The 23,109-nt window shown below is 43.5% G+C and overlaps 1 protein-coding gene across 1 annotated transcript in view; it reads left to right on the top strand.

Annotated features, from left to right (window-relative positions):
• The window catches only part of fgfrl1a (fibroblast growth factor receptor like 1a), a 63,014-nt gene extending 44,234 nt beyond the window's left edge, over nucleotides 1–18,780 (top strand). The window contains exons 3-7 of the mRNA XM_070962655.1: nucleotides 8,010–8,087; nucleotides 12,105–12,401; nucleotides 15,405–15,577; nucleotides 15,693–15,873; nucleotides 16,403–18,780. Coding sequence (XP_070818756.1) covers nucleotides 8,010–8,087; nucleotides 12,105–12,401; nucleotides 15,405–15,577; nucleotides 15,693–15,873; nucleotides 16,403–16,824 — 1,151 coding nt within the window. The 3' untranslated portion in view covers nucleotides 16,825–18,780. The remainder of the gene's footprint in view (nucleotides 1–8,009; nucleotides 8,088–12,104; nucleotides 12,402–15,404; nucleotides 15,578–15,692; nucleotides 15,874–16,402) is intronic.
• The last annotated feature ends 4,329 nt before the right edge of the window (nucleotides 18,781–23,109 follow it).

Raw genomic sequence — 23,109 nt, forward strand, 5'->3', positions numbered from 1 at the left:
TGTGTGATTCAGTAATTTAACAAACTGCAGGAAATGTCATCACCTCAAACACACGTCACCGCCGTGATCACTGCCCACTAAATACTCTGGGCTTGCACACGCACACACACACACACACACACACACACACACACACACACACACACACACACACACACAAGCTGCTAATCTGTCATGTAAGCCAGTGTTGTCGCTCATGGAGAGTAGCCGTTAACTGTTAGTGTATGATTGTCTGTTCTGCAGTTACACTTAATAAATCTCTCTCTGCACCGTCGCCTCTTTCTCCCCAGCTCTGTCTTTTCATCTCTCTCCTCTTGACCTCCTCTAAAAGTCGGTCAGTTCCCGTTGCGCTCCCTCTCTTTCTCCGTCGCAGCCCCTTTTCGATGTCTCTCTCTCACGCTGTTAATGGAGGACTGTGTAGCAGCACAAGTTATAATGATTTCCATAAGGCTACACAGCCTCTCCGCAGGCGAGAGCGTAAATCACAGTGACGCGTGCGTGCGTGTGCGCGCGTGTGCGTGTGGAAAACGAGTACATGTGTGCGCACATCTTGCTGTTTTCTCCTGAGAATCTGACAGCTTTTAGCACGGAGACTGTGGTTTTTTCCTCTGGTCCATGTGTCAGAACAATGGATGGTGGATTTTATGAAATGTCTTTTAAGCAGTAAGTGATGAGAAAGACTTTAACTAATCAAGTTAAGATCACAATAATTTTAGCGCTGCAACTGATTATTTTCATTCCTGATTCATCTGACAATGCTCCAGAAAGACCCAAAGCATCAAATATTATGAAAACAAAATGTTATCAGTAGCTTTCAGTTTCAATTCAGTTGACTAATCATTTAGTGAATAAAATGTCAAAAACATGCTGATCACAAGTTTCCAGAGTCCAAGCCCTGCAGACTGCTGTTCAGTAGAATCAACAATCCAAAACCCCAAAAATATGCAAATTGCAGTGATAGGAAACAGAGAGAAGCAGCAAAGCAGCTGAAATCAGCCACTTTTTGACATTTCTGCTCGATGAATGAAAGAAATTGTTGCCATTTCATTCGCTCAGACACCTTATCAATAATCATCGAATCATTTCAGCCCAAAATAACATCATCCTTCAGCACAGGAGTTCGTTCTTGACCCTGGAAATAATAGTTTAAGAAAGCTGAGCGTTCAGCTGTATCACTCAGTCATCAGGTCGAAATTTTGCCTGTTGTCATGGAGATGGAGGACTTTAAGGTCTGAAGACAGATCCACCTCCATGACCTCTGAGCGAAGTCCATCGACTGAAAGCCAGAAAAACTGAATATGACCGTGAACTCCTGCCTGATTCAATGAAAGATGCTTTATAACTATTAAACCTGTTAATAATTGATTTATTTTATTTCATTAAAACGATTTATTTTCCACATCAGTGTCTCTCTTACACCGTACAGTTTGCTGGTTTGGCTCGTTCCCAAGTACATTAAACACCTCCTGTCCTTGGAGGATTACTGCTAATTACATACAAAAGGCGACCCATGCTGCGGACAGAAAGTTTCCACAGAGCATCCACAGTATTGTATTCAGGGTCTGGAGCCACAGCATGCAGATCTAACCATTTATTATAATGACACTGTGTGTAATGTTGCAACTTGTGGCAACTAGATTCAAATAAATACTCCTAAAATGACTGCGGCTGGAGGGAAAAGTATGTGTGGAACGTGGGGTCAGAATGCAGTGTGTGTAATACTCTGAGAGAGAGGGAGAGAGAGAGAGAGAGAGAGAGAGAGAGAGAGAGAGAGAGAGACTCTGGATGTCTCTTTCTTCACCCACAAACAAAACCCCTCCGGTGCAGAACATGTCAAATCGCTCGTGTTTTTCCAACAGCAGCAATAATAGGCTTATAACATAAGAGAGAGCCACATAACATGTGGTTTCATTGTTTCCAGAGTATCGCGGAGCTGATGAGCTTTTAATGACAGTGTGTGTTTTAGTAGGGGGTCAGTGCACTGACAGGCCAACAAAGTGCTGAAGGACGAATGGTGTTTATTCTGCTGGTTCTTACAGTAGACGGCTTTGGAGGAGGACAGATCCAGAACTCGACTGAAGAATGAGGTTCTGAAGTTCATCTGTGTGACGCCTGATACAACATTTATCATCTGATCCTGTGAAGAGCAGTCCAAGAATCTCTGTGGTGCGCGTTATTGTGTCTACCAGAGGTCACTTGAGCAGATTAAGAGTCCTCAGACATCTTTCAAACTTAAAAGTTTGGGTCACTTTTCTTTGTCTTTTCAGTCACAGTGGCTTGCACAGCTCCATTCACAAAAACATGTTGAGCACGTCAACAACAACAACAACTTGCTAGAGAGTACCTTATTTAGGCTGTGAAATCAAGTTAAAATTAAAGCCAAATTGCACTTTTAGTCTCTATTTCATGGTGTTTGTCGTCACTTACATACAATGCAGTTGGGTCAAAGTTCAGTTTTGGTCAAAACTGCAATCCCCTGCAATATTTAAAGCAAAACTATTGTTACTGAAGCAGAAATAAACCCTCCTGGGACCCAGGTCTCACCGAACAATGCCTCTTCTTCCAGTGTTGTGTAAAACTTGTCCATTGCGGTCGCTCCTGTCTGAATTACGAGGAGAAACATCAAGTCTGGATGAAGTGTGAGGCGCGCCGTGCCTGTGTGAAGCCTGACACTCTGACCGTGGTCAGTTTTTAGAGGACTAACGGTGGTTTACTGGGTTTGTCAGACACACACTTTGGGCTGGTTTTAGCCCTGATGTTGCAACAGCCAGCGGTCAGTAGGTGCTGACACAGAAACATCTCTGTCTCTATCCAGAAGCAAATCCCTTAAAGCAGCAGCAGGCAAAACCTGCCTTCTCTCTGCTGGCTCGTATCACTCTGCACTCAAACCCACAAGTAAAGGAGTCGTTTGCCCTGTGAAACCTCATGCCTTGTAGGGCCCACTGTGTATGGCGTGAGCCTCGCCAAGAACCAGTCTCTCTCGCCCGCTCAGCGCCTTGCGACTCCAGGGCTGAGTGCCTCAGGCTTCAGAGGCAGCTGCGACGCCGTCTAACACTGTGGTTATTCCCCACTGTCTGTCACCATGCCTCTTTGCCTCTCGTTGATTCGAGTGCCATGCCATCGAACATAAGGTGCCCATCACTCCACATGGAGGCGGGTTCACGTGTGTTTTGTACTACTAGCCACTGTAGGCAAAGGAGGAGTTGGAAATTTATCTCAAATTGCAGGATTTTCTGCAGGATTTTCCTCCATTGAATCAGGCTTTCAGCATCCGAAGGGACGTGCACACGCATCTGCAGCCAGTGGAAACGCCCTCTCTCTGAAGTGACATGTGACTGGCCAGAGTCTCCCATCACGGGGTAGACTTCCTGAAGCCTGAAAAGGGAGCCAAACGGAGGTGCAGAACTCTAGTTTTCTCTCAGACCGCTTGAGTTACAATATGCTGAAGGGTTATTACTGAATTTTGCCCAGTGACGCCAAAAAATACTGCCTACCCCAGCTTTAACACATGCACGCACAGAGGTTCTAGCCACATATCCAGTGTCTCTATATTAAAACCTGGAAGGACATGACCCTTTAGGAAAACACTGGCACACACACACACACATACACACACACTGGCCTGTTGGGACTCATATTTCTGAGTGTGTCCAATGCTGCCTTCTCTCTAAAGACCTAAGTGTAAATACAAGAAGGGGTTATACAAATACACCCCCAATACACACCCACACTCATACGGGGGTACCCCTAGCCAGTGAATGTGTGAAATGTAGCACACTGTTGAACCATTTACCCCCTGAAGATTAAAAGAGAGAGGAATGAAAAGAAAGAAGAAAAGAGGTAGAAAGTGTGAGGAGAGAAAGAAAGACGGGATAGATAAATAAACTAAGAGATCAGAAAAGAGCACAAACCTCATAAATGATGAAAGGAGTAATGCAGATATGGTTTCTCCAATGTTAACAAGCTTTAAGTTCAGTTCTTTGCATGAAACCACGCTTTTTTTTCTGTCTTGTGTATCCGTCTGTTTCATTTTGTTTCCTCGGGATGAAGCATTGTTCGGCCCTGATCCAGATCTTTAATACTGGGTCTGATGCAATGCTCGCTTAAGTTACCTAAATGACGAAATGTGTATCTGACACGCTGACATAACAGCTGTAACCTGCTTAATCTGACACGCCTTATTTTTAACAAGCTACTCGATCCAAATGCTGAAGGTCCAGGGTCATTAGCTGAAATTATTGACATGATATGAATGAAAGATTAAGTGGGAGAATGCGACCCCTGAAACTGATGCAACACGATCAGCTACAGAGAAGATTTACAAATGTCTGTTGTATTTGTTGGAACTACAGATGATGTATAGTTTTGTATGAGAGTGAAGCTTCTCCCCTCACAAACAATCTTTGTTTCACTTTTACCTGAATGTTTTGTACACTGCTCTTGTGAATCCATGCCTTTGGCTGTAAATGCTGAGCCCACCTGAGATAAAGGATCCATTAAAATATGCCCAGACAGATGCTGATCCACAGGATTGGCTCGGGAGCCTATCAGAGTTATTGACACTGTGTACATATATGCTCGCTTATACAACGTGCCCTCACCTATGCAGGACTGTGTGTGTTTATGTGGCCATATGAGCGTGAGCGTGTGTGGATTAGTTGTTGTAATCTCCAGCCAAAGTATCTGGCCGAACATTAGAAGGTGGAACGGGATCACAAGGAAACTTTTTGTTTATTGAAAACAGCTGAAGTAGGGAGGGAATATGTTCTCTGCTCTGTGTGTGTTCAACTTGAAACAAACGGTGAAACATTAAGTCTACCCCCAACCTGCACTCGTATAACAGAGCTGAAGAAAGGTGTAAAACGGACTCTGCTGGCAGAAACTGTTTGTGAGGGCTGGATGTTTAACCTTCTGACAGATGTGAGATTCTGTTACAGTTTCACTCACCGTGCCATACATATATAAATATATATCTGTTTACTCGCCTTCGGTTGGCTCTCCCTGCTCTCTGAAGAATGAATTGGATGAAAGTGTAATAAAATGGAGGAGTCGGCTGATCATGTGTGCGACATCACGTGTTTACAGTCAGACATAAACTCTGCATTGACATCAATAACCTGGTCTCCACTGTTGGCCTCTTTGAGCTAGTCAGTCAAAAGGTAGTTTAAAGTCAATTATTTCGATTAAATGTCATAATCTGATGTTGATGCCCTGTTCGCCCCTATGATGCCTCATCAGCTTCATCCTAAAATGTCAGTAATCGCTCATCTTCATGTGAGAAAATCTAGGAACATTTTGGTACAGTGCAGTGTGATTTTCAGATCTCTTACATTAAGGTGTGTGAGGCGTTTGAGGTCTTTGGAGCTCCAAAGAAGGAGACTGACACTCTGCTGATGTGACCTGTGTTGTATTTACTATTATTTCACCTGCAATAAGAGCAACCAATGACAAATTTTTGGTGTACTGACGCTTTAATTAAGTAGCAGTCTTTCATCTTGCTCAGCTCAGTTACAGGAAGTCAATCAGCTTGATGTTAGATCATGAAAGACCGAACTTGACTTTTCCTTTTTTGGACCTTTCAGAGGATCTTTATCTCATTCACTTCTAAGGAGAATTCATTTTCATTTGCAGCACGTTTCATGTGTTTCTGAAGCTGCAGCACATTTCTCCTTATGGAAATGTTTGGGCTTTTGCAGCACGTTTGCCCTTATTGGCCACCGTAGCAAAGACACAGGTGAGCCAATTTAGAGGAATTTCATCTTCTAAGGCAGTCAGATACCCACACAAAAACCCATCCACATATCGCACTCAGGCAAGGACAGCAGTACAAAAAGGCACATTACAAGATGGTGCACAGTCTTCCTAATCTTCTAGTCCATAAATGTAGCAGGCAGGCACTACCTGGTCTGTAGACTGAACTTCAAAATGTCTACAGTGGAGAACAACAATGAATGCATTGTCTGCATGGACACTGAGTCCCAGGACAGAGAACATGTAACATTTCATACTGTATAGCTCTTTATGCTACCTCTATCTGAAATCTATTAGTGTCTGTATCGCTTATATTGTTACTCCAAACGCATGCATTTTCTGTAGCTGATTTGTCTCTGCGTCAGTATCACAATATACAGCTGCTGTACAGAGATATGTTTTGAATTTGGAGAATACTTTGATACTTCGGCTGTGTGGCTGCACTGTATAGACAGTGGAAGCGGTCCAGCCCCCCTCTGTGAGTGGGTCTGTAGGAGGTCTGCCAAGTAAGGTTTACAGGCTCGCACCAGGCCTGGGGGAGGGTTTTCTAGCTGTTAAGAGTGCTAAACCATGTTCCCCCTTCAGATCAGACCCCCGTGCCGCCCGGCTTCAAACGCGCTGCCCTTTCTCAGAACACGCCGTGCATGTGGCAGGAGGGAGGGTTGAAGGGGGCGTCAGAGGGAGGGATGGGGGAGCGAGGTGCGACGGGAATACCAGCACCTCAAGTTACCACTTAGTTAAATAACGTCAGAACACACGCACCCACACATGCACTGACACACCCATGCAGGAATTCATGTCAGTCACTCAGATACACACAAACGCACTCATACAGGGTCTCCAACAGCATGCTATTAATACCAGCCCGAGGATGCAGGTCATGCCTCGTATTTGCATTTCATATGCGTCTTTCATTCCATCGTCCAAATAGTGATGCTTTAAAGACATTTGGCGCTGCATTAAACACTCTGAGCTTTCAGGTGGTCTTTTAAAATCTTCACACAGATCCGTATATGTACCAACACGCGCGATAAACATATCCATTTACAATCACACAGCACTCTCATGTAGAGTTGTTTCCTGCAGGCTGTTTGATTCCCTTTTCTTTCTTTCCATAACTGCCAACAGGTTTTGGTTGAAGTTTCAGGTTCAGGCCAAGTTAAGCGCACGCCCCCCGCCTCATGTATTTTGACAGAGCTGATATTGCACTGCACCAGCCTTCCCCACCTCCCTGTTAAAGGGCCCCTCGGATACATTGGTTCCATCTTGAAGCGGTTCCTAGCGTGAAGGTCCAGACAGATGTTTGTATCTTTTTGATAATCAGTGTAGGAAGACATGCCGAGGGAGGGAAACCGATACGCCAGCGTGAGAGTAAAAGCAATGTGATACTGTATTTAAAGACACAGGCACATACAGTGAGGACGTGAAAAAAAGATTTTGCTCGTTGCGGCATGTCTTTTTTTTTTTTAGATGTTTAAGGCACACATTTATGACTGTACTCTCTCGTGAGTCAGGAGCTAATAGTTTTTGGGTTATGGGTAGAGGAATGTTACAGGACTCGTAGGATTAATTTTACCGCTTTCATCACCAGTGAGATGCAGCAAGCCTCTGGCACGGTCACACTAATGGACAGAGATATCATGTTATTTGTCATTTGGCATGGTGGGGGTGTTGAGGGCAGGGGACTGGATGGAAAATAAGTTTCGCTTCGGGGTATCGACCCACCGGAGTCCCCGTCATCAGCCCGCTTCTCAAACCGCTGATCCACCTATGATGTTCTAATTCCTCTGTTTCCACCGAGAAACGTGTGTCTTTAACTGCAAGGTCTTAATGTTTTAAAACGTTTACGACAGCGATTCTTCATCTGCATCCAGTTTGGCAGAGTAAGCCAATACATGAGTGATTTATGATATTGAACAATCGATCATACATCATGACCCCATGCTGAAACGGCTGCATCCTATAAAACTGCTGACAGATGCTGATAGAAAGCAGAAAAAAATCCTCCTAACATGCAGACAGTCATGAGGCCTCATGGATACTTTTTTTTTTTTTAGCTTGTAGCACCTAGATCTAGCCAGCTTTTTTATTGCACTCTAACAGGAGCATGAAGTGGGTGTAGAAATCACAATTTCATCAAGACATTCAACACCAACAAGTACACCCGAACACAGCGTCAGGTCTCTTTGCACAGATTATTACTATTACTTCAGAAGCTGTCAGGTCACTCATGATGCGTCTCGTCTTTCTCTAACCAGATGACTCCGGTTCAAGAGGTGCAGCGGGGATGGCCAACGGTGACGCTGATCGTGCCCCAGAGCTGGCTGGGAAACTGGGTAAGCACTCATAACTTCCCTGAACTCATCACCGCTGGTATTTAAAGATTTTAAGATGAGACGGAAGCCTGGACGTGACACGTTAGACAGACCTAACATTTGAAAAAGTACAGTAGCAGGATGTGCAATAAACACGTTGCTCACGCTGTCAAGAGGGGAGAAGGTGAGAGTGTGCGCCCACACACACACAGACACACACATGCACACAGGCACACATCAGGGTGGCTGTTTGCTCAGATAATTGGCTCTGACAGAGTGGAGAGCAGTCTATTTGTGTGAGGTGTGATTTGGTGCGACGCATTCCTTCCTCCCCCCTTGTCCTAAGTCTCCCTGGTCTTCCTGTCATGTAACTGAACCCTCCTTTCTTTGCTCTTAGTTATCCTTTTATCCAGCTCCCTCTCTTTCTCTCCGCCATAACCGTCCTTGCACATTCACACTTGAATGTCAACAAACATTTGCTCCTTTGCAGCGCTCTCTTTTGTTTTTTCGCACCCGTTCTTTCCCCTCGTCTGTTTGCTCTGCGTGCTCGATCACATCCAAACGCACACACTCGCCGCTTCAGCTGCGGCCGCACTCAAACCGACTTTAGCCCCGTATTTATTTGAATGGGGCCAGATCGGCGACAGCAGGCGCCCGGCAGAAGAGCTGATCCTGGCTCAGCCGCAGTGAGACGTCATCCAGCAGCGGTGGACAATCAAATAGATAAAGTAACATGTATTTCAGCTGTTTTTATCTTGTGATCATTGCGACACAAAATAAATTTCCTCTGTGATAATGTTCCAGAGTTGTAAAATCTCCTCTCTCAGTATTGCAGATGCAGTAATATGCAGTGTTTTGCTGTTTGATGAGCCTTTCAACACATTAATCCTGGTCGTATTTCATTGATAATTATACTGATAAATCCTCAACAACTATGCATAACTGTGGAAACTCAACCTTCAGTTTTAAAAAAGGGATTTTTTGTCATTTTGGGAAAGACGCTTGGAATAGTTTGCTAAGCTAAGCTAACTGCCTCCTGGCTCCAGCAATTTAGCAATCTAGCAAGTCATTTTGGCTCAAAATGACCAAGGTTAGCAAAAAATCCTCTAAATTAAAGTTGGAAATCACAAGGCTCTCTCGCTCACACACACACGCACGCACACACACACACACACACACACACACACACACACACTCACACACACACACTGTCTGATCAAAGGCGGTCAGTCGGAGGGTCAGCAGTATTTTTACACTGTGAAGTGTGGCGCTGAAGTGGCCCCTGAGACCCAGAACAAGCCTGCCCTTTCGCCCGCTCTGGCTCTCACCTTCTCCCCTCTTCCCTCTCTCTGTCACCTCTTCCTCAGTTCGCCCTTCCTCCTCCTCTCCCTGTTTTTCTTTCTGCCTCTGAGCGTGCCCGCTCTCTTACCTTGGCTTTTTTTTTCATTGTTTTCACTCCATCTCTGCCTCTCTTTGTTCTCCATTTCGCTGCCGTCACTCCACTTTTATTCGTCTGTTTTGAAGCAATCTGTCAGTCCTCTGTATGCGCTAACCTCAATCTGAACTTCACTCTTTCTCTTTCCATCTGTTTTCTCCTTAATTTCTGTTTGGTTTGGTTCATCTTAGACAATATAAATCAGTTCATTTCAGTTGCACTTTACTGTATTTTGCTCAGTCTCATCTCATTTATCCAATTCACTTCAGCTGCACTTTGCTTTGGATCTCTCTTTCTTTTTCTCAATTAATTTCAGGCTGAGCCAGTTAATTTATGTAATCATCAAAGTAGGACACTGCCAAAACAGTAAACCATTTATCATTGTCTTCTACTCCTCTGCTCTACTTTCCCCACTCTAGTAGATCTACTCTGATCAGACTACAGTTCAGCTGTAGTCCAGTAGCTTTTCTTAGACTTGGGAGGGGGGACAAAGGCGAGACTTAAAAGCCTTTTGGGTATGTTTGTTTTGTCATCCTGCCCAGCTTCCTGTCGGTCAGCGGAGGACTATATTCCGCTGAGTAACGCAGCCGTAGTGAAATCTCCACATTTGAGCGTGCAAACCCGTCACATAACTCTCCCCCCTGTTTGTTTACCCAGAGCTAGAATAATAACTGTGTCCAATGAAGGAGACGCAACTGCAGTAGTTTCAGGGTGATTTATCGCCCCGGTTGATGGCTATCTGCTGTGGCTGGAACATGAGGGCAGTAAAATCAAGCGCTCCTGTGACTGATTTCCTCTCCTCCCTCCCTACTGGATTGTTTTTTTTCCTCTTTGATCTGTTTTCACTGTTCACTGATTGATGTGGGTTTTTTTAAAAGAGGGATGTGTGTGTATGAATAGATGCGCAGGTTTGGGTTAGGTTGGGTCAGTCATGCCACTCCATGGAGGGATGTTTGAATAGGTGTATGAGGTTAACTGGCCATTTTATGCTTTGTGAGAAAGGATTTGCATGAATGAATGGATGTTTGGTGTGATGTCTAGTCACTGTTTTTTTATGTGCACAGGTTCATTCATTCATAATTACAGTGATGTGACATACTGTAGCTGTCTAGCAGGTTTCTGGGTTTTATGGTGGGATCTCGTGGATGCATGGGCGGTTGCGGGGGGGGGGGGGGGGGCTTTTTTAAGAGCAGCAGAGGTGTACAAACCTGTGGTCAGAGGTGCTGGATCAGTGGAAAATAAAGAATCTGGTGTGCGTTTGTGTGTGAAGGTTCCCGGACATGTGAGTAAGTCTTGTGTCAGGGGAAGAGGAAGTGATTCAGACATTTTTTTTCCTCAAACAAAACAGCTAGGTTTATTACAGCAAATTAGGTTGTATATACCAAGAGGCATGCTGCCATATGTTGTTACAGCACAACATGGAATTCTTGGCACTGCCTGTGGCGATGACCTCAGCCTGTCTGACGCTCGTAACACTGCAAAAAAAAAAAAAAAGACCAAGTCTCACTTCAGGCCCTGAAAATTCCCTCAATGTAAGGGAGATGATTCGATTTGTTCCCAGTTCCATCTTTCTTGTTTACAAAGTTGGTGGAAACACACATCAGTGTGTTGCAACAAGGAAAGTCTTTGCACATCAGGCATGAATGCGCTTGTGTGTAGATGCAGATTATTATTAACTTCAAAGAAATTGATTTCATAGTGTGTAGTTAGGTTACGCACCAGTGCAGAATATTTGTGGGGCAGAAAATTAATTAGTTGCTGCAGATGTCCTCGTGCATAAACAAGGGTTCAGCCAATAAAACGTCAGATTGAGCAACGAGGAAACAACACAGAGTTCATGCAGTCAAGCAAACAATATCTGTGTGATTACAGAGACTCGCAAACAGCTCCAGGGACTCCCTTTGTATCATTAACAACCAGTAGCTTGTATTTTTATCAACTCTTCTTTTAAAAAGACAGCAAAACAATGTGGATTTGATCTTATCTTAAAGGAAAGTTGGTATTAAGCAGCTGCCTAATCGACTGCTGCGTTCTCAAAAGGTAGAAGAATCCAGATGGACAGTAAGTTAGCTTGAGATTTCAGAACACAAAACAAAGAAAAATATAGTAAAACTTTAAAATCAATGAAGCCAACGTGTCTTCAAAATGCTGATGATGTTCATATTTCTCTAATAGCGAAACGTTCTGGCGTGAGGAGCAAATAAAAACCAGCTCAAAGCATTTCTGGACCTTCTTCTGTGTCTTTTCTCGCTCTTGACATCTTATAAAAGTCACATTTAAGACTCTCTGATGAATTCAGCAGCCTTTCCCAGCCTGTTCTCTTTCCACTCGTCTGAAAATCAGAACACTGCTTGTAAATATAAAACTGCTCTTTAAACCCTTCATCTCTGCTAATAACTGTTCTTTCCTTTCCTGCCTGTCTTTTTCCCACCTGTAGCTGACCGAGAGGCAGAAGGAGCTTCTGCTTATTTATCTCTTTACATGAACTTTACATCAAGCATCCATATTGTTCAGGCAGCTGAGAGCAGCACACTTGTTTTCCAGCTCTAGCTCTCTTTCTAATTATAGTTCGATCCTCCGCTTCACCTTCTCTCCCCTCGCAGTACGTCCACGTTTCACCCAGCCGTCGAAGATGAGGAAGCGCGTCATCGCTCGCCCAGTGGGCAGCTCGGTGCGTCTTAAGTGCACAGCGAGCGGCAACCCTCGGCCCGACATCGTCTGGCTGAAGGACAGCCGGCCGCTGGTGGACGAGGACGGCGGAGCGGGAGGAGAGGAAGGCAAGAAGAAGAGGTGGACTCTGAGTCTGAAGAACCTGACGCCGGAGCACAGCGGGAAGTACACCTGCCACGTGTCCAACAGAGCGGGAGAGATCAACGCCACCTACAAAGTGGAAGTCATACGTGAGTCGCCATGCTTTGCAAAGATCTGATCGGTTAAGGCTGTTTCTGCCCAGTTTAAGTGTCCAAACAAGTGGTAGTGTTAGTATAAACAGGGCTAGGAAATAAGTACATTACTATTATTACTTTTTAGATTACACTGTAAAGTTCATTATTTACTTTTTTATTTATTTATTTATTAAGCACTGGACTGAAATGCCTCCATAGTCTATAAGGTAGAGAGCTTTCCTACTGAAGAGGTTATTGTCAGTACAGCATTGTCCTTTTTCACAGCAACAGTTTGGAGTTATGTTCACTTTAAAAGACTTTAAAGAGACTTAAAGAGAAACTAAAGAGACTTTAAAGGGAAGCCCCAAAAGTAATGAGCGCATGAGTAATGTTTAAGTCATGCAACAGCAATATTAACTACTGACCACATTTGAAATGTTGAATCATGACGTTTGATACACGTATGAATCAGCTCTCTCTAATTCTTAGTCTTTCTTGGACTTATTTTATTGACGCCATGAGTTGGAGCTTTAGGGGAAGTTTTCAGGTTGGGCTGTAAAGTTTACTCCTTAATCTCTCAATTATTAGAGTTCGAGGTGACGTTGTTAGATTGCTCGTTTTGTCCGAACAACAGTCCAAAACTCAAAGTTATTTAACTGACACACAGAAAATGGAGAGAAGCAGCAAATCCTCCAACTCAAGCTGCTGGGAAAAGCTAACACAACTGTAACTGCCATTTGTGCCTGATAATGAAAAACAATTAACTGATCAAAACTGAGTAATGCATTCATCAGTTGTTTCTGCTCTACTTTTAAGAGATCCAGAATCATAAAAATGCGCCTGTAAAAGTTTTAATGCATGTAAAAATATGGCTGCATGTGGTCATTTCATGCCGTGACACATCAGAAAGCACATTTTTGTAATTGTGGTGTGTGTGAGTCCTTCCTGCTGGTACATGATATGGTGATATGTTATATACCAGCAGGGAACGTCTCCCACCCAAACAATAACATACACCACGCTGTACACGCTCTCTGTATTATTGTTGTGCAGAGGCCTGTCTGGCTAAATCACAGGGTTTGAAATGGGTTTTGTTTCCATTCTGACTCACAATACAGCAATTATGTAAAAGAAGAGGATCGTATGATCAAAAACACCATAATTTCCTTTTCAACTATTTAAGTGATCTGCTGGCAAAGACTCTGATGCCCATGATCAGGCTTTGTTTTCATAAAACTGCTCTGTTTGGAAAGGGCCCGAGTACAGATTTACATTGTTTTGAGAGAGAAAGATGTGAAGATTTTCAGTCGTCAGCAGGTTTCTTTTACACAATTTGATCAATCAAAGTATTAACCTGCAGTCAGAGAGTCACTTGTACATCATTTAAAAGTCCTAACGTTGAAAAAGACTGTTTTCTTGAGGGATGTTGCTAAAATTTGTCTCATTCAACTTGAATTTACCCAATTTTGAACAACAGGAAGAGTATCAACCAACATTTAAATGTCCAAATTAAAACATTTGAATCCTTCTGAAATTAATTTAATGAGTCTGCTGTGGTTGGTTGCAGAGTCGAGCCGCGGCGCCCACACGCACCAGTGTGCTGCCTAATGAGTTGCACCAATAATAGAAGCTTAAAATAACTTTTAAAAGCCTCTTTTCACATCAGTGGCATTTATTGATCACCACCAGGCTTGTCAGTAAACATCAGTCAAGCGAGTGAGGAATGCTGAGCAGGTTTTTCACTTTGGAAAGTGAGCCAGCTGCAGTTTTAGTCTAAAAAGGGTCTAGTTTTACTGGTGAGAGCAGAATGTGCGTTATGACGAGTTGTGAATGGTTTTTGAAGCATTAGCTTGTGTTTGAAAGCTGCAAAAGCTGTTTTGGTGCTGCGATGATTTAATGTCAAGCTGTTTGGTGGAGTTAAATGTGTGTGCGCGTGTGTGTGCGTGCACTGAACAGTATGTTACTGAATGTGATGGCTCTGTTGAGAGCCTCAGACCAGCTCCTCTCGCTTTACGCGCCACATCTGTTGTACATTAAAGTACAGCTGTAGTCTTTCCTGAGAGACACTTGCACATACACAGTAATAGAAAGGAAGTAAATCAAACCGCTGCTCGCTTATGTCAAATGTGACATTTTCTCTATCGGTAGAGGTTCACTCAGCTGTCAGTCATTCACAGCTGTTAGAAAGAAGACCACAAAATAGGAGTCCATGGCAGAAAACCAGGAAAGCTCTCACAAAGCATATAAATAATCCATGAATAGAGATACCTGAACATTAAAGTAATTTTGAGATGAGACACATTAAATCCCCCCGCCTTCAGCATTACCCTCCCTTCCTATGGGACGTGCTGTGACTACATTAAAACATTTAAAGTTTAAATAGTTTCATTTATAGTGCTCTGGCCTCTCTGCAGCACTACAGACACGCTGACAACAACAACAATCTTCAAACCTGTTTATGAAGAAAAACAAAAATCTCAACTTTTCCACACGAGCCCCCCTGAAAGCCAGTGAAAACTCGTCCTCTCCAATTTGAATGAATCGTGTAACACAGGTAAAACTGAAGATGCCTGTTAAATTCTATCGAGGAAAGAAAACCGGCTGATGTAAACAGAAATCTAATTTTCTCAGGTTATGTTCTCGTGAGATTGCATTAACAGATACCGAGAAGGAGACTATTGAATGTCTCTGGCAGGTGTGTTTATTCTGCTGTATAAACTGAGATAGAAAAGGCAGGAGCTGAAGATAAGGGATCTGTTTGTATATCTTCAGCAGAGCGAGAGGATGTGGTGCTGAATACAGAGGATACTGTGTAAATAATGCTTGCAAACCACATTGTGGTTTCTCAGGGCCAGTGCGCTCATTCAGTTCAAATACACTGAATAAAAGAGTGCATGTTTCGTCCTCTCTGTGCTGTTTTAATTCTGATTACGGCTGACAAAACACAACAATCAAACCATTTCTTATATTCACTTTTTTTCAACTGATACTAACTGATACTGGCTCTGGTGTTTTCAGAGCGTACCAACTCTAAGCCCATCCTGACCGGCACTCACCCCGTCAACACCACCGTGGACTACGGAGGAACCACATCTTTCCAGTGTAAAGTCCGCAGTGACGTCAAGCCGGTTATTCAGTGGCTTAAAAGAGTTGAACCTGGTGACGAGAACAAATTTAACTCCACTATAGAGGTACGAACACATTGCCAAAACCGCTTCTGCATGTAATCACAATTCCCTGAAGCAAATAATGGCTAACTAGTAATATTTGACTGAACTGGTCCATAAACTTGTGCTTTATTCAAAGGTTGGAGACCATCGCTTTGTGGTGCTGCCTACAGGGGAGGTTTGGTCACGCCCTGACGGATCCTACCTCAACAAGCTGCTGATAACCAGAGCCAAGGAGGAGGATGCTGGCATGTACATCTGCCTGGGAGCCAACACTATGGGCTACAGCTTCAGGAGTGCCTACCTGACGGTGCTACCAGGTCAGAGGAAGAAAGAGAGAGAAACATGAACACAGAGAGAATTTCATATGGTCATGTGTAATCTCTCCTGTTAACAGTCCTAGAGAGGAGCATACATTTTTGCTACTGTTGCTACTGCTAATACCAGTTACATGAAAATGGTAGATTAATTATGATTGCCTTTATTAGATACACTTCCTAACTACTACTACTTAGGCAAAGTGTAGATTGGCAAAGTATGCACTTCTTTATGCAACATGCTATCTAACACCAGTCAGCTAAAAGCATGTTTGGGTAACTCATATGCTGCTCGAGCTACTAAACAAACCAAACAGTCCTCCTCAGCTACCTCACCTTAGCAAGCAACAACACGTTCACCTTTGTATCATCAGCCAGCGACATGCTAGCTTACAAGAAACAGCTAAACAGTGTCTTAAGCTAACTAGCATGTTGCCATCACCAGCAGGATGCTGCTTGACCCATCAAACAAATCAAGCGTGTTATTTTATCGTCTTCATCATTAATGTCTTCATTTCTCACTCCTTTGCAGATCTGAAGCCCCAAACCAACGCTGTCCCCACAGCAACGTCGCCAGGCCTCCCCTGGCCCGTCATCATTGGAATACCGGCAGGTGTTGCCTTCATCTTAGGCACCGCCCTCCTCTGGTTCTGCCAATCAAAACGCACCTGCTCTTCTTCCTCTTCATCCTCTGCCCTTCCTGCGGCCCAACGCTTACCTGCGGCCAATCGTGACCGAGCCTGCGCAGCGCTGCCTACTCAACAGGCCAACGGGGATAAAGATTGTCTTTCATATGAGGACTACATTGCCCATCAGCAGCTGCTCCTGGCTCAGGGAGGCGCTGGATTGGCTCCAAAGGTCTACCCGAAGATCTACACGGATATACACACGCACACGCATTCACACGTGGACGGGAAAGTACACCAGCACCAGCATATTCACTACCAGTGTTAGCATCGAGGCTAGCAGCATGCGTTGGTGTCTCACATTCAACTGCTACATGAACATGTTCCTGTGCATGCAGATGTATTCACAACAGTCCACACTAACTGCAGATAGACAGAGCAAAGAACAAAGAAGGCTTCATTCAAGAGACCATGCAGATTCATATACAGAAACATGGGATTGCACAGCTCTTCCTCATTCTGCTGCAGCCACATTATTGTGCAAACACGGACTTTTTCAAGACACAAACAATGAAGAATGTAAAGAAGACAAAGATCCTTATTTTTAGCCAATCTGGAGCTGAATCCAGTGAGACCTACGAGAGAAAAGTCCCAAAACATGTTTTATTCAAGCCTTTTTTATATGAGATCTTCTCTGTAGATTTTTACATCTTTTTTTTTTTTTTTTTTGCTCAAAGGCCTTATTTGAAGCCACAAAGAACTCTGCAGCTTCAAGGTAAATTAACAACCCAACAATTTATCTGCCTCTGTTCTTTAAGTATGTTGGACGCAACCACAGCCTCCTCAGTAACAGCAGAAATACAGCCTCCAACTTTAGCTACTCATGTATATAGTGGAATATGATTATATGGCATTTAGCACGCTACTTCATCCTGGATAATCTATAAAGAACAATATAGCATGTGTGTAATGTAATAGCATAATTTCAGAGTATATCTCAGGCGTCAGCCCAACTGAGCCATAAAAAAACACAAATCAAACTCCCACGGTATCCACGCCCTCTGCAAGGATGACGGCTGCTGGTTTTTGCTTCTGCCGGGTTCAGCTGCTAGCTGGGTACTGTGTGAAAAGGGGCTGATGTCAAACTGGGTGATGCAGTTCAAACAGCATGGATCGTTCTTTGTAGACTGATCTTTGCAGCAGCTACAGCGTGATTTCTGCCACAGCCAAGGAGCTCCTCCATAAATCTGCTGCCCCTTCACTTCCTGGAGAGAGGTTGCATTTCCTGTTTCACGTCATCTCCTTTTCAGCTTTGATTGATGCTCGCAGACTTTACAAGACAGGCATGAAGGATATCACTTGTCCTCATGTCATTCGTTCGGCCTCTTTAGCCAACAGCATAAAGGGATGATCATCACTGCCTCTGTGTGAAATGGTGCCTTTGGAGAATTGTTTCCAGATTTTGTGGATCATTGTTGGATAATTGGATATGTCACAGATTCTTCCTAATCTGAAATGAGATTCAGGGGCCTTACAAGAGAGGAACTTCATCTTAAACTCTCACAACATGAGCTCAAGTAGTGGAACAGGTTTTGCATGTGCTCCTTTCTCCACCCATGGTTTCTTACAAAGCAGAGGATCTCACCTGTTGGTTGTATCTGAGGTTGAAAGGTTTTGGGTGAGGGGCTGCCTTCTCACCTTCAGAGCAATGAAAATGGATGATGTTGCAGTCAAGACATTCTAGATACAAAAGGTAAAAGTGAATCAAATATCTGTAATTTTTGTCACTTAAATTTAGAGCCATATATCCTGCAGAAAGGTCGCACTCCCCACTGACGAGCTACAAGTTCATAAACTGCTCTGAGTGCAATGAATTCTATTAATTTGAGACATTCATGCAAGTCTGGAATATTTGGCTCTTTATGTTGTTATTCACCCGTCTGCAGATTTACAACAAAATTTATTGACCGCTTTAAGAGATGTTCTCAACAATGAGATCTACAAATTTGTTTTACATGCATTTACATGTGGGTTTTTAGGCATTTTCTCTCTTTTAGGTTACAGTTTGGTCTCATGTTAATGCCATTTGAAAGCCACACACCCATGGTACTCCCCCACAGGGGTTTTCACTCCTCTTGGCTGATTAGACCTCATTTTGAAACTGTGGGATTACATGCAAAGTGCGCTTGATTAATATTTCCCTCACTCTGATCTCGTCTTGTTGCACCTTTTACTGTGGGACAACTGAAAACTAACCATTTGATTGACTTAAAAGTAATTCTCAACATGGCTGCCGTTTTTCTCCGGGTACTCCGGCTTCCTCCCACAGACCAAAAACATACTCATTAGGTTAATTGGTGACTGTAAGATTGCCCCTAGGTGTGAGTGTGAGTGTGAATGGTTGTGTATTTGTGCCCTGCGATCGACTGGCGACCGGTCCAGGGTGTACCCCGCCTCTTGCCCGTTGACAGCCGGGATAGGCTCCAGCACCCCCCGCAACCCCGAAAGGGATACGCGGCATAGAAAATGGATGGATGGATGGATGGATGGCTGGCTTCTCCTGCCTTCATCTGTTAGAGGTCTAATCCGCCCCATTAACTGAAAACACCTGTGTGGGAATTCGGGGCTTTTCATTTGTAAAGGTCACCAGCAGCTGTTCCGAGTAAAGCAATTAGTTCACTATATAAATGATCCTCGATTTAGCTGTTTTCAAAGCCAATATAAGCTCAGTTTCTGATAAGTGTTGGCAGACTGGTCCACGAGCCGCTCTGACTGTGCAGAGGCAGTCCTCCTTGTAGGTGTTACACAAGCCTCTAGCTGCAGACCCAGTGTTAGTTTAACTCAGATTGTATCATTGCATTTTGCTTTCACAGCTCCTGGGAGGTGTTGGGACGTTTCCTCACACCGCACCCTCATAAAGTCACTAACATTGACCCAAACCTCACTGGAAACCTGCCCCAACAAAAGCTTTAGTTCACAGCCAGTTCCTGTACAACACACTTTCCTTCACTCTTTCTCAGGTGTCCATCTTCAGTGTGCGAGCTCATGAATCTGACCACTATTTAAAAAAAATGATATGCTAAGATAAGATTTAGATATTGATCTGTTGGAGGTTACACCCCCACACTCAGCTGTGTGGGGGGACTTTGTCCGGAGATGTTTAAACATAAGAATTAAAAATGCAGAAACTGGCTTGCTGTGTAGTTGATTGCCGTCGTATCATGTCGATGTTTCTCTCTGCAGACCCTCTTCAGGACTGTGTTTAAACAACCATGAGACAGGAAGTGATATATTGCAATCATCTGGTAACTTTGGTTACATATGTGCTCTTTCTTCAGCATGTATTCTTGAACGTGAATCTTAGAACTCAAGTTGGAAAATGAACAAATATATCCATGTTCCCATTTTGATAATACTCATTGGTATGTTATCTTTGCCCTGAAAAGAAGCAGGAGCCTGCAGACCGCAGCTATTAGTTATTTCACTTTCTGAATGTTAAGACTTTTCCCTCCCTCCGGCATGTTCTTCTTTACCTTCACCAAGCAAGTTTCACTTGTCTGTTTGGCAGCAGGGTTGTGGAAAAACTGGTGGAAGACTGTAGCATTGTTCAAAGGAAGAACCCAGAGCAGCAGCTCTGAATCCCGGTCCAGACACACAAATGATTTTTCACTTTTTGTTACCATTGCAAAATAAATCATTTGGCCGGGGTGGAAAAAAATGCCATACATCTAAAATCCAGTAGATTGTAGTAAAGTTAAATAGTGACAAAACATAGCTAACTGTAAAATACGATGACTCCACTTCACAGCCCCTGGGTTAGCCGACACATGTAGCTGCTCAAACTTCATGCAGAACGCATCGTCATGGAGCGCTCAGTGGTTTCATGGGAGAGCTGGTACAACTGTAACACTTTCCTCCCAAACACATATCACGCAACTTATTCTCTTATAACCGAATGTGAAATTCTAATAGCTTTGGAAACATATCCAGACATATAAAGTGCCTGAGCTTCCAGATTTGCATATCATAAAGCAGTGTGATGTTGGTCTTGGTCGAGGTTTCCAAGTGCCCCCTTTATTAGTTTTGGAACATCTGTTGACAAAGTCACCCTGAACAGTAAAATTTTCCTCATCGGTGCTTCTTGTGTGAAAACCATCGTTAGATCAGTTCCCTTTTTTCACTTATTTCCCATTTCAAACCCAAGTTTTTTGTGTCAGAGCTAAAGGACTGCCAATAGACTGTGTATATGTACACTTACCACTAGCATGTACATGGGATTACATTAGCATTGAAATTATAGTAACTGTTTAATTTAGGAGAATGCTTTGGACCAGACGGTAGCTCTAGCAACACATTGGCCCACAAAACAAATGCTTATGTGTCTGAAGATTCAAAAAGAACGTGTTTCTAATTTATTTTTATTAAAACGTTTGTTTGTTTCATATAATTGGGCATTATAGTGCATGAGTGGATTTTGTGTTATAATAGTAATGTAAGCTATGTAGCAAATACCATGTTCATGTCATTGTAAGATACTGTATTTATACGTGCTGACGGAATATACGAAATTTTATGAATAATCTTTGTATCGACAATCCTGTACAGTCTATTGTCATTTAGGTTAAAATTTTGTTTTCTCCCATTGTAATCCTGTTATTGGTGCCATTAAAAAAAGTTAAATCAATGTATAATCGTCCTTTTACTTTTTTCCACACCTCTCTGTCACCTCACAGAGCGAGATTCCAGTCCAGTGCAGCACAATACCTCAGTGTGCCACGGGACGGTCTTTAAGTGAACGTCCTTCTCTAAATAGTTGTAGCCCTTCAGTTGCGAGAGCTGCCGCCGGCGTTTCATCTGTCAGCGTGTCTGTCTGGAGGGATGAAAGATGGACGTGCAGTGCGTGCAGATGGAGGGTGTGAAGGCCCAGCGTCTCTGCTGAGCAAAACAGATGGGGCACTGCAAAAGGGTGGAGGTGGTAACAGGGAACAGAATACGACGATAATAAATGGCTTAAAACTTGTGCGTGTTCTTCAGGTTTGTAGGGTTGAGCATCTGTAGGTGGCACTCTTGAATTGGTCTGTTGAGCATTTGTGGCTGTCACAGCACAGGACAGGCGCACCTTTGGCTTAACTCTGACTTTCCTTTAAGCAGCTTTAATCATTTGTTTTGGCTACTTGAGGGCAGCAGACCAAGCTGAAAGCACAACATTAACTTAATATTACGTTATAAAGTCAATATGGCCAACACGCTTGCAAACAGTTGCCTATTTACACATTCAGAAGACTCGGAGCTCCATTAGCATTAATTTGTGTTTTCTCTTCCATTATTCACTTTCCTTTGAGCTCGGTTTCCACCAACTCGGGACTCTTTAGCAGCTTAACTGTGTTCACCAGCTGGATGCAGGCAGTGTACAGTGGGTTAATCAGAGCATTTTAGGAAACCAGGTTAGTGAGAGCGGTGAGAGTGAACCATAAAGTTACAGGGAGCAAAACCAAAACAATGAGCTGAAAAATGCTAAAACGCTCTGTGAGTTTGTCATTCACTTTATACATCGTTATGAAATCAGGGACAAGAAGAAGAAATCAGAGGGACAATCCCCTTTCATTTGTCACACACTACATAGGAACATTGGTGAAACTCTCCCTCTGCTTTTGACCCATCCTGGTAGGACCCAGGACCCAGGGACCCAGTTTTCTTTGTCGTCGCCATTGGTCAGGTGGTGATCTTCTTGCATGTTTTCAGTGGGTTTTTTTATGGAGGATCCCCCAGGTGAACACGGGGAGAACATGCAAACTCCACACAGAAAGGCCCTGTCATCAAGATAAGGGGTAGCAGGCACCAAAGGCATGGTGGAGGACATGCCCACAGTGCTCACAACACCCCAGGTGGGAATCGAACCTGGGACCTTCTAGCTGTGAGGTGACAGTGTTGCCACCATACCACCATGTCATTGCTCCATTGTTGATATAAAGATATTGATTAGGGCAGCTTTAATAACGTTCACTTCATGCAGTGGCTCAGGCTGAGGGGCCGCTAACCTCTTTGGGTACCTCTGTAAGTAATCCATTGCTGCTTGAGCTGCCCACCAAAATCTTCTATTTATGTCAAGGAAATAAATGTTGATGTGTCAGAGAACATAAAGCTCATCCCTTCCTGCGTGCCACTGGATTTCAGGGATGACCGCTCAGAATGATGTGTTGATGGGCTGGGGAAAGTAAAAGCAGTTTGAGGAAAGAAATGCTGAAAATATACAAAGAAGGAAATCACCTCACAGGAATCTGCAGTTTTGAAAATATGACCTAACCTTATAAATCCTGCCTCCCTTTCATTTCTATGCATCTGGTAAGCTTCACTGGTAACACATAAAAACAGAGGTGTATGATTTAAAGCTATGAAAGACATATTACATTCTGCATTTTTGTAAGAGTGAGATAAGAGCAGGAGAAATAACAGGCCTGATTAACTGATTAAAGATACTGTATAAGGTAAATATGTGACTTTCCTGAGTTGTTCTCCTCCTTGACATTCAACTCTCATTCTTTTCTTATCTCAGACATTAGCCCTTTTCTGCTTTTTGTGTTCCTGGTTATCTCCCGTGCATTTGATTGACTTG

The sequence above is a fragment of the Chaetodon trifascialis genome, chromosome 5 (genome assembly GCF_039877785.1).
Source record: "Chaetodon trifascialis isolate fChaTrf1 chromosome 5, fChaTrf1.hap1, whole genome shotgun sequence".
NCBI lineage: Eukaryota > Metazoa > Chordata > Actinopteri > Chaetodontiformes > Chaetodontidae > Chaetodon > Chaetodon trifascialis.